This window comes from Ciconia boyciana, chromosome 8 (assembly GCF_034638445.1).
Source record: "Ciconia boyciana chromosome 8, ASM3463844v1, whole genome shotgun sequence".
NCBI classification, from domain to species: Eukaryota; Metazoa; Chordata; class Aves; order Ciconiiformes; family Ciconiidae; genus Ciconia; species Ciconia boyciana.
The window spans coordinates 40,799,873-40,812,365 of NC_132941.1; the positions used below are offsets into that span (position 1 = coordinate 40,799,873).

Below are 12,493 nucleotides of genomic sequence, written 5' to 3' on the forward strand. Positions count from 1 at the left end.
AAACTGATGGTGATGGTGGGCTGTTGAAAACTTTGGGTTTGAGAAAAGTGGATAGCAAATGTGAAAAGCACCTTTGGGTAATTTTGAAAGACAGTAGCTGCAAAATAGAATCGCATAAAATGGAGCGAGAAGGAATCTTAGGGAGTCACTCTTCCTTCAGCTGCAAGGTAAGAGTGGCTATACATAAATTTATTCAAACAGACACTTATCTAAGAGGTCAAAGATTTGTAGGCCTTCTCCTACAGAAGGAGGAAATTTTAGAAAGATCACGTGTAGATTATTGTATTGACATATGCAAGTGCAAGGACTGTAAGTGGTCTATATATCCCAGGCTGAAAAGTGTTTACCACTGTTTTAAAAATCTCAGATTCACCATTCTCCCTAAAGAACATATTCCAATGTTTAACTATATGTTTTAACTGAAAAAGTTTTATGCTTCTGATATACTTCTGACTAACTTGATCCATTTCCATTTGTTCAATTCTATGTGAACATGGAAAAAGGATTAGTATTCTTTTTGCAGCATAATATGACATGTTTGCATTTTCATGTCACCAGTTATTTTCTGTTCTCTGGAGTAAACAGCTACAACAACTTATTACTCCTTGATACACTTTGATAAAGAATATTAAAGAACAATTATATTAAATAATAACAGACAAGAAGTAATAGAAAGGGGTCTTATTGCGAAATAGAAACATGCAAGATTGTCAACTTTAGTAAACAGGGTATGTAGTTTAACAGAATCTTTCTATAATGCAGTCAGCATACTAGATATAACTGAAGTGGCTTATTAAATGTTTTCAAAAAAGGTAACAATATAAAGTTAGTTGAAACAGTATACTGGTGTTTTTCTCCTTAATATGTTAGTCTCACATAAAAATCTTTGATTAAAAATGTGATCCCTGGTATTGTTGCTCTATCATTCTCTTAGAATTGGCTTGTCATCAGGGAGATTGTTTTGTCAAGGTAATGTAATACTATTTGCAGTTGCCAGTGTTCTCAGCTTATGGTAAGCAATTAACAAATCTAATGCAAAATAAAATAATATACTCTTTCTACTTACCTATGTGGTTCTCAGCAAACCTTTTCAAATTAGGTTATCTTGGGTAGGATGAAGATCTTAATGGTCTATTTTGCAAGAAAGTGCATGCTCTGTCTTCTGTACACCCTTGAAAGAACGTAGAAGAGTTATGGAGACTGACTCTGGGCCATTTACTTATGCCTGTTTTAGCACTCAGTTCCTGGTTGTTAAATGTTCTGCAGGAATCTTCCTTTAGCTTTTGTTTGTGAAAGTCAGTAATTAGAGAAGACGTATGCTGCAGGCAGTAGTGAATGTACACAGACCCTGATGAAATTAAGAAATACGCTGTTTTCAGAGAGAGCAATTTTAATGTGCATATTTTCTGTATATCCCAGCAATTCAATGTAAAAATGTAAGTAAAAGTTTCTTGTTATCATACTTGTATACAATTCTGTGTTTGGGCTGAGGAAGATAAGAATTTGATTTTGCTTGAGTTCTGTGGTAGGTTGGCTTCTGTTTTACTGGGGCAGTCTGTGAAGATGCATGATGTACTTAAAATTCATGGAAAACTTGAAAAAGAAAGATGAAAACTGACAACATTATTTACCAAGTTGTATTAGTTCATTTAGGTAAAATAAGTACTAGCAACATTACTTGACTCTGTCACTTGGTATGTTGTCAGTCGCAAATAGCTCTGTGAAAGTCAGTATAGTTTTGCCAGGCAAAATCTTTTGCATTCAAGATGGGCATCAGGAAAGTATACCTTTGTTCTACAGTTGTACCAACTTAATTTGGCTCTTAATTTCATGCATGAATGTGACAGAAATTAAAATTAAGAGCCTCCCTTTCTTTCCCACTGGAAGTCCTTTGCTATTTCAGTTTCTAAACTGAATTAATTTTGTGTTAAAAACTGTCAAGTCACAGCATTTAATATATTTAAATTTAAATATCTTTAAATTTAAAACAAGTTAACATTCAAAGGAAAAGAAAAAAAACTTTTATACCCTGTTCTTTATCACATGATCCAGAAAAGTGAAAGAATCATAAGGAAAAACAATATGTCTTTGGCTCCAATTCTTAGAAAAATCTTTACTAAACGGTGCTGTTGTACCTATTTATTACTGATTGATCTGGTTTTGTTGTTGCTTATTTCTTCTGACAATGGATTTTTTTTGAAGGCAGATGAGGAAGCCTGTTAATTTTACCCCAAATTAGTCTAAAAGCTTGTCAAGGTTCCCTGGTATGCTGGGAGATAACGTAGAAGTACCTAGTTGTAGAAAGCATCTGCAGAACAGATGAGTCATGATGCATTTTTTAATTAGGTTAGAAATAGAAGGGTAATATTCTAATGCCAGCTTGTCATCTATCAGACCTTAAAGAATAACAGAAGATGTTGTGATAGAAATTAGGAAAGGGAAATAAGGACAGGCATTTGCATTGTTCCTGTTTTTTTCTGAAAAGCAGTTCCCTTGAGGGGCTTGCAAATTATAAGGTATAGATTAAGCAATAGTCTAGGAAATCTTGGAAGATAGCTTTATTTCACATATTTATTTCAGCTTTATTTGGCAGTTCATATTTTATTTTGAACAGATTTATATTTTGCTTATTTTCTTCAAAACTGAACAAAGAGGATACTGATTGTTGATGTAATTCAAAGATGGCTTAGTGTGTATGAGCCTAAGGTCAGCAATGCATTTTCAAAAGGAATGTGAAAGAGAAAGATGCATATCAAAGTGAAGAAGGGAGGCCACTCCACATGTAGACAAGGCAGGAATGGAGATGGAAACAAAGACAGTAATATAGAATAATCCAAAATAAATTTATCGCATGCTGAACTTGAGGAGTTTTTGTGACTGGAAAGACAAATACGGTTTAATTCATTAAGCAAAGGAGAGTCAGAGTAGAGAACTGAAAAAAGGTACTTGGCAAAGTCCCAAGGAGTTATGCAAGAATATTTATATGAAGCTTTCTGAAGGGAGGATAAAGTAATAGGCAATATGGAGTCCAGACAGGAGGAAGGTACAATAAAAAAAGGTGAGAGACAGTCAAGCATGGTCAGCATCTTAGCTATGAGTATAAAAAAGAAGCTCCAGGATTTGACAGTGAAACGTGTTGGGAGCAGAAAGTTCTCTGGGTGTGTATGTATATGTGCATAGGAGAAACAGTTAGCTAAGGATTTAGAGGTAGGAGGTTGAGTGGTCAAAAAGCATTTAAATGTATCATTATCAATGACAAGAGAAGAAGATACAGGAAATGGTCACAGCATCATCCTTGGCTATCAGGTCATAACTGTTTGCAAAATTCAGTGAGAAAGGGATTGTTTCTCCTTCACTTACTAGCTCCAGGTACACAAAATCTCTTTGAAAAATATCTATAACTAGGGACATAATGATCCCATGGAGTTTTATGGATCCCAAGACTTAGTGCTGTGACAGCAGATTACACTGCACTTCTGCTATGAGCAAAGTGGGTCTTCCCCTTGCCTTCACTAAAGCATTGCTCTGATCCAGCTGGCTGCTCTTCCTTTTTGGGAAGGAAACCAACTTAACTTTTCCTGCATATCCTGCAGTGCTAACTGAAAATGCTAGTAGCAAAACTTCCCCAGTGGTGGACCACATCATGTCAAGGGAGAGTGAAGTAATTTAGAAGACATTTGCCATCAAAAAATTAATGAGCTTATTGATGTTATGACTCAAAGGCCTTCTAAATTGAGTCATTTACCAAGGCATCTTGCAATTAGGAGATCAGTACACATACTGCAAGAAAATACTTTTTGTTTTCTTACTGTGGGACTAACTTGGTGAATAAATGAAAGCCATTTGAAGTAAGAAAAAAATTGTTTCGCTCTCTATCACTGTGAGATGTTTGACACCTTTGATTCTTATTTAGTCTTGCTGATTTATTTTAATCATGGTATTTGTTTCACTAGGTTGACACTTGATAGGTATCTATGTTTTGCTATATGTTCATGCCTGTTTCAGTAAAGATTTTAACTGCTTATTCTCTTCTGAGCTGTGCAACTAAACCATAGTTAAAGGAACAGAAAGTGTTCTGCATTGAATGAACATTGCTTTAACTAAATGATACATCTGGCTTTTCCCTTAGTTTTACTTTAGTACTACATCACTGAAACACAGTTAAAAAGCCTAACCATAACCCCCTTAATGTTTTTTTGCTATACTGTTAAAAATTTGTATTAAAGGAGTATAAATGGACACTGTCATATCAAATTTGTGCCAAACTTATTTTTTACTCTAAACTTTGTAAAATTGGGTTTGTTCTATAAATAAATTTGAGGGGATTCAGTATTACAGAAGAGCTTCCAGTAAAACAAAATAGTTTGAAACAACAACAAAAAAGACCACTATAGACAGTTTTATGAACAAAGAAAATTTACATGCCCAAATTAATACATATTAATTGCATTCAAATACAATTTGAAAGTGAGAAGTGAATGGAATGTCTTCAAATCGTAGAATCATAGAATGGTTTGGGTTGGAAGGCACCCTAAAGATCATCTAGTTCCAACCCCCCTCCTATGGTCAGGGACACCTTCTACTAGACCAGATTGCTCAAAGCCCCATCCAGCCTGGCCTTGAACACTTCCAGGGAGGGAGCATCTGGAACTTCTCTGGGCAACCTGTTCCAGTGCCTTACCACCCTCACAGTGAAGAATTTCTTCCCTGTATCTAAATCTACCCTCTTTCAGTTTAAAGACATTACCCCTTGTCCTATTGCTACATGTCCTTGTAAAAAGTGCCTCTCCAGCTTTCTTGTAGGCCCCCTTCAGGTACTGGAAGGCTGCTATAAAGTCTCCCCAGAATCTTCTCTTCTCCAGGCTGAACAACCCCAACTCTCTCAGCCTGTCTTCATAGGAGAGGTGCTGTAGCCCTCTGATCATCTTTGTGGCCCTCCTCTGGGCTCGCTCCAACAGGTCCATGTCCTTCTAATGTTGGGGGCCCCAGAGCTGAATGCAGTACTCCAGGTGGGCTCTCATGAGAGTGGAGTAGAGGGGGAGAATCACCTCCCTCGACCTGCTGATCACGCTTCTTTTGATGCAGTCCAGTATATGGTTGGCTTTCTGGGCTGCAAGCACACATTGCTGGGTCATGTTGAGCTTCTCATCAGCCAACACCCCTAAGTCCTCCTCAGGGCTGCTCTCAATCCAGTCTCTGCCAAGCCTGTATTTGTGCTTGGGATTGCCCCCAACCCATGTGCAGGACCTTGCACTTGGCCTTGTTGAAGTTTGGGCCCACCTCTCAAGCCTGTCAGGGTCCCTCTGGATGGCATTCCTTCCCTCCAGCGTGTCGACCGCACCACACAGCTTGGTGTCGTCAGCAAAGTTGCTGAGGGTGCACTCAATCCCACTGTCCATGTCACCGACAAAGGTGTTAAACAACACTGGTCCCAATACCAATCCCTGAGGAACACCACTCATCACTGGTCTCCACTCAGACATCGAGCTGTTGACCACAACTCTTTGAGTGTGACCATCCAGCCAATTCTTTATCCACCGAGTGGTCCATCCATCAAATCCATATATCTCCAATTTAGAGACAGGGATGTTGCGTGGGATAGCATCAAATGCTTTGCACAAGTCAGGTAGATGATGTCAGTTGCTCTTCCCTTATCCGCCAATGCTGTAACCCTGTCGTAGAAGGCCACCAGATTTGTCAGGCATGATTTGCCCTTAGTGAAGCCATGTTGGCTGTCACCAATCACCTCCTTATTTTCCATGTGCCTTAGCATAGTTTCTGGGAGGAACTGCTCCATGATCTCACCGGGCACAGAGGTGAGACTGACTGGCCTGTAGTTGCCCAGGTCTTTCTTTTTTCCCTTTTTAAAAATGGGGGTTATATTTCCCCCTTTTGAGTCTGTGGGAACTTCACTGGACTGCCATGACTTCTCAAACATGTTGGATAGTGGCTTAGCAATTTCATCTGCCAGTTCCCTCAGGACCTATGGATGCATCTCATCAGGTCCCATGGACTTGTACACCTTCAGGTTCCTTAGATGGTCTTGAACCTGATCGTCTTCCTACAGTGAGCGATTCTTCATTCTCCCAGTCCCTGCCTTTGCCTTCTGCTACTTGTGTGGTGTGGCTTGAGCACTTGCCAGTGAAGACTGAGGCAAAAAAAGTCATTGAGTACCTTCAGCCTTCTCCATATCCCAGGTAACCAGGTCTCCTGTTTCCTTCCAGAGAGGGCCCACATTTTCCCTAGTCTTCCTTTTATCACTGACATACCTATAGAAGCTTTTCTTGTTGCCCTTGATGTTCCTGGCCAAATTTAATTCTATTAGGGCTTTAGCTTTCCTAACCTGATCCCTGGCTGCTCATACAATTTCTCTGTACTCATCCCAGGCTGCCTGTTCTTGCTCCCACCCTCTGTAGGCTTCCTTTTTGTGTTTGAGTTTGTCCAGGAACTTCTTGTTCATCCATGCAGGCCTCCTGGTGTTCTTGCCTGACTTCCTCTTTGTTGGGATGCATTGCTCCTGAGCTTGGAGGAGGTGATCCTTGAATTCCTTGAATACTAACCAGCTTTCTTGGGCCCCTCTTCCCTCCAGGGCTTTGTCCCATGGTACTCTACCAAGCAGATGCAGGTCCCTGAAGACTCCAAAGTCTGCTCTCCTGAAGGCCAGGGTAGTGAGCTTGCTGTGTGCCTTCCTCAGTGCCCTAAGGATCCTGAACTCCACATTTCATGGTCACTGCAGCCAAGGCTGCCCTTGAGCTTCACATTCCCCACCAGCTCCTCCTTGTTGGTGAGAACAAGGTCTAGCATAGCACCTCTCCTCGTTGGCTCCTCTGTCACTTGGAGAAGGAAGTTATCATCAACGCATTCCAGGCACCTTCCAGATTGCTTATGCCCTGCTGTGTTGTCCCTCCAACAGATATTGGGGTGGTTGAAGTCCCCCATGAGGACCAGGGCTTGTGAATGTAAGGCTGCTCCTATCTGTCTATAGAGGTGGCCTTTAGCAGACCCCTGCTACAACGTCACCTGTCCCTACCCTCCCTTTAATCCTGACCCATAAACTCTTGGTCAGCTCCTCATCCATCCCCAGGTAGAGCTCCATGCACTCCAGCTGGTCACTGACAAATGATGAGATACTAAAGAGCTTCTAAATATTGAGTGGTTTCTCTCAATTATTTATTCGTGTTGATTAAATTTTAGCAGCCTCTACCTGTACATAATTATAATTTTATTTTAAAATTCACTGTTATCAATGCACATTCCTTCTGATACAAACTGCACATTTTACAGGTTTTTTTATATAATGTACTACTGTGCAATCTAAAAACTGTCATGAGCAAAGAAAATGAAAAGCTACCTAATTTTTCGTACTATCAGGTGGTTGTATTTCTTTCTCAGACACTTTAAGTTTGTAACAATTTTTTTTAGTTCCAACTTTTTCAGTTTTACATTTTATTTACTTAAGATTAAGAATTGAAATATATTTTATCTAATTTCAGTAATGGATTTAGTTTTTCCTCCACCATTCAGAAGACAGCTTTGCTTCCAAAAATTAAAATTGTAAATTAGGACAATTCTCTGAATTTCTAAAAGTTTCAATAACTTCTTAAAGTTCCAAAGATGTAGCAGCTGTGGTACAATATTAACATCAGTACGTTCCTGAAGTTACAGTAGAAGTAGTTTTCTTTTGTGGTGGTTTATGAATGTTTTACATAGAACTTATTATCTTCAAAACACTTGGAAAAATGTAACTAGATTAATATGTCTTAAAATTAACCTTTTGCATTTTGGTGTATAAATATACATAAATAAAAATTGGCATCCATCTTAGTCTTTGCAGGCCTTGTCATTAAAAAGAAAAAAAAAAAAGGCAAAAAACATTAGGAGCAGACTGACATGACATGTGCCAAAAATACAAGAGTCCACTTCTTTACACAGAAAGAATAGAGAACTGTAAATTGCATATTGGATAGTTATTTCAAGTACTGAATTGGGTGTGCACAATCTTTCCCATTATTGTGGAGAACATTTTATGTAAAAGCATCCAGATAGATGTCACTATGATTGCAAAGCTGGCCTGAAGTCTGAATGAACGTAGAATTTCTTCCCCTTACTTCTGTGTGGTCATAATGGCAGTGATTGCACTGTGACATAGATTGATATGTCGTGCCTAGGCTTTGATCTGAAGTTGGAAATGGGCTTTACAGGTCCTATCAAGAGGTGAAATGATACAGGAAAAAACACTCAAGGTGTTTTCAACTCTGTTGCAATTGCAGAATCCTGGAAATATTCTATGAAGGTTTCTTCTGTGGGAAGTTTCATATTAATATACTTGCAGAAACAAATGATTTCAGAAAACATTAAAATACCTACTATTTCTTGCCCTCTCCCACTCATTCTATGAGTATTCAAAGAATAATCCCAGTAGAACCATTTCAAATGCATTAGAAGCATTTCAAATGAACCAGAAATAAGTGTGAATAATAAATACCTGAAATAAACTTGTGACAAAAGTAGTTATTTAAACAGCAGGAAATTCTTTTGAACTGAAGCAACAAGGGGTTTGTTCAGCTATGGTAAAAGTGTCACGTGAAGCGTTGGCTTCAGTGTCGATTGTGAAAAAGGTTTAAGGATGCTGGGAACACCTTGTCAAAATTTTGCCCCATCTGTGTAAAGTTAAACTAGAGTATTTTTGTTACTTCTTTTGTAGTTACTCTTGCTCACTGAACCAGTTTATGCCTTTGATACCTGTATAATGGGGCTTTATAACTACTAGTATCGCTATAAAAATGCTGTAATAATAAACAGAACAAGTAAATAGAGGTAATGTGAAACTGAAACGAATAGCAGTGTTTAAAGAGCAGAAGAGGAAGGAAGAGAATTAACAGAGTGTAGTCCATGCCTGAAAGATCAAATAAGGTTCTGTCTTTACTGCAGATTAGGCAAACTAAGCCCACTGTTATTTCTCTAGGTGCAATTTTTATATTAAATTGTAGCACAGAGCACACAGTTGCAGCAGATGATAACTTGATATAAATGTTGACCTGAAGAAAACTGTCAGTCTCTCAAATCTTGCTTGTGTAGCCCAGGCATTGCTTGTAGCTTTTATTTTATTACATAAAAAGATAGCAGGGCAAAGGGGAATTATAGTCCTTGATAGATAATCAACAGGGTAGCCCTGCGTTAAGTAAAATAAAATTGGTGCTATGAGTTTTTCTTTTCAAAACACAAGAAGTCATGGCTACAGCATTTTTTTTTCAATTTTTGTGTAGCTTTCAAAGTGCACATGTGTTGCATTTAGAGTTACATTACTGTAATTTTTATCTAGTTATGTTAAATCTTTCCTATCATTGTTAGTATAATGTTATTCCATTGATTTTAATGTAGTTTATCTTGGTTTTTAGCAGTATAAATGTGTGAAACCACACTTACAATGAAGCACACTTGCATGGAAGAGTAATAAAAGCATTTTTAACAGTCTGTTGCCTTCTTCAGAGGTGAAACCTTTGCTGACCTAAAGGGCTGAAATCCCATAGGACAAGCCATCTGATTTTAGTTTAAAACAGGGAATATATTATTAGTCCTGAAGACCCCAGCACACTATTGTCTGGAACTCTAAGAACTATAGCACTTCTGTTTTTGGAAAACTTGATGTAAAGAGGAGTTTCAAATTGGCTTCCTTTCTGCAGCAGGCTGAATGGTGCAATGATAAAGGTTAGTGGCCATATTTTTCTCTCGGCTCAAACATGAGCTACTGATGAAAACAAAAATTCCAAACTGAATAATATCACCAAAATTTAATTTGGAAAATTGAAAATCTTGTATAGTCCATCCTGTGAGTGTAAATAATCATTTCTTTATCCTTAGTGACATGCCTTTCTGACAAAATCATCATTTAAAATAAAAAGGAAAGGACATTGTGTTTGTCTTTGAAATGGATAACTTAGAAATTGAAAGAGAGATGATCTGTGAAATGAAGGATGCTTTAGGGATATGACTAGCAGAAAAAGTAGCTCTGGTATTAGGTAAACAAAAGTCCCAACTCAGGATTGTGGTCCATTGTGCTAAGTATTTTGCAAGCAAGATGAAGATGTATTATGCATTAGCTAATTTGTCAGATCTTTTAGTTTTTTGTAAAGTACAGCCGTTAGCTGCAACCTTAGCTGACCTTATCTAACAATCATGACAAGTACCAAATAACTGTGGAAAGGAAGATAATTAAGCTCTCTATCCTAGTTATAAACCTGTGCAATTCCACTAGCTTCAGTGAATTTCTGCAGCTTTTACAGGAACCTAACCTGGAATTAAGGGTCGAAGCCTCTGTGTTGGCGCAGGGTTTTTCATTCTGCTTCTGCTGTACTTCCTGTGATTTCTGTTGATAGGGTGCGTAGTGACTCAGTGTGTAGCCTACCTTATTTTGACAAAATCCTTTGCTCTCAATAATGCCATACAGAAAATGATCCTGTTGGGTTCTCAGATTACACCCACTCTTTTTGTAGCTAAAGCTGTATTTGTAAAGTATGAGGTGCTGTCTTCCGTCCTATATGTTAACATTTGGTTTCTCTTCCCTTCTGCCTGCTTTTGTAAATCAATTTTATTTGAACTATAACAGAAATGCTTCATAACTTCAATGTTTTTGCAAATAGGTTTTAAAAACCCATTTTAATATGATTTCCTATAGCATGGAAACTTCTTAAAATATAAAGCTATTGTACATCAAGGAGAATTTTGCTGTATACATTCATGCATCTAAAGACAGGAGAGGGCATGCTGTACTTAACTTGTTTGACCTGTAATGTATACAAGGAATGGAAAATTTGGCTGCATGTGTAATGACCTGGTAGCCCAGGTAATTCCCTTTATGCCTTAAATTAGGTAACTGACATTCATAACACATAGAATCTTGCTTGTTGAACAGTCTAGCATTATATTTGCAGAGCTACCGCTATACTAACTGGTATTACATTCACATTCAGTGATTTATTTGACCTGGGAAGCCAAAGAATTTCTTCTTTCCTAAAAGGGTGTTTTCTAGGGTTCCAAATGATCAAATGAGCTACGTTCTAGTTTTCCACTTTATTACAGTTGTGATGAATAAATGATCATTTGCAATATATGTGTGTATATATATGTGTATATGGTGGGACATTATGTATATATAGTATATATATCAGCATATATTGGGACATGACTTTCACTTTGGTCTGTGGCTTCAACATTGGTCTGTGGCTTCACCAACCTATTTTAGAAACCTCACAAATAAATCACTAATCATAGTTGTGGAAGTTATACCCTTCCTTAGATAAAAGTATATCTGTAAAGTACCAGTTTGTATAGAGTATGCTTTGGACCTGTCCCACTGTTAAATAAAGCATAAGATAGTAAGCTAGAATTTGCAATGGCTGCCTGACACACACAAAGGTATTTTAATTAACCTGCATGCAGAAATTAACCCTTAGAGTACTGCTTCAAATTCCTCAATTTATTTTGTTATTTAATTTTACCAGTGGGCTATGCTGCTTTTATACTCAGCTCATAGTACTGTACATAAAGTACATTAAATAGCCATACACAAAAAAGAAGTGAGAAAAAGAAAAAAAAAAACAAAACCAAAAACTTCTTATAAACAAGGGATTCTACAAGAATAAGTACCCTAGGTTGCTAATGGGTAATGTATTCCTAAGCAACTACTTTTTTTTTAAGGTTTTATGTTACGACATGAATTAAGAACATGTAATGCTTTACTGTAGCTGTGTGCTTGTTAGGTTTGTTCCTAAAGTATCATAGGTATGTCTCCTATAGAAAGAAGTCAGTTCTTTAAGGGTTAATGTGGGGTTAAGGAATCCTGAGGTATTCTCCTGCTTGTCCTTCCCTAAAGGTATCTGCATGTTAATTCTCAGATATTACCTGAACAGGTGAATATAAAGACTGTATGAATGACTAACTGAATGAATGAAATAATTCACTTGATATGCTTGCTTGTATCTTGTAAACAACTGGAAAGCAGAAATGTGATTTCTGAATCAAGGTCTTTAATGAAATGCATAAAAATCTCACCAGAGTAGAAACTCATATACTGACAATTTACTCCGATTTCTTTTTCTTTCAAATAGCCCAATAGAATCCTGCCACCATTTCTACACAGATTTCACATTACAGATCGACATGGCTTTCAATGTGTTCTTCCTACTCTACTTCGGCTTGCGTGTAAGTAGTGTGTCTTTGATAGCATGAGTCAGGGAGGGAATATAGCTATTGGATAGAGAGAGTCTTTGAATACAGCCTGACTTTACAATGGCTGGACAAAATTAAACTAATTTCTAAAATGCATGAGCAAAGCATTTGATTGAGAACATTTAGGTAATAATAATAAGCATCTAAGATCACTAAGGAGACCGATAGTTTATAAGCTAAGCCATCTGTTCCAGAATGTTCTCATGTGGTAGAAAGTGAAAACTACTACAGTTCAGTGCAGGTCAGTGACGTCGAATCTAGTTTC

General features: G+C 37.6%; 1 protein-coding gene across 13 annotated transcripts in view; it reads left to right on the forward strand.

Annotated features, from left to right (window-relative positions):
* Positions 1-12,493, forward strand: part of KCNMA1 (potassium calcium-activated channel subfamily M alpha 1) — a 526,598-nt gene that overhangs the window by 308,439 nt on the left and 205,666 nt on the right. For all 13 annotated transcript variants that reach the window (XM_072871308.1, XM_072871302.1, XM_072871307.1 and 10 more), the window contains one exon: positions 12,108-12,201. In XM_072871308.1, the coding sequence (XP_072727409.1) occupies positions 12,108-12,201 (94 nt within the window). The remainder of the gene's footprint in view (positions 1-12,107; positions 12,202-12,493) is intronic.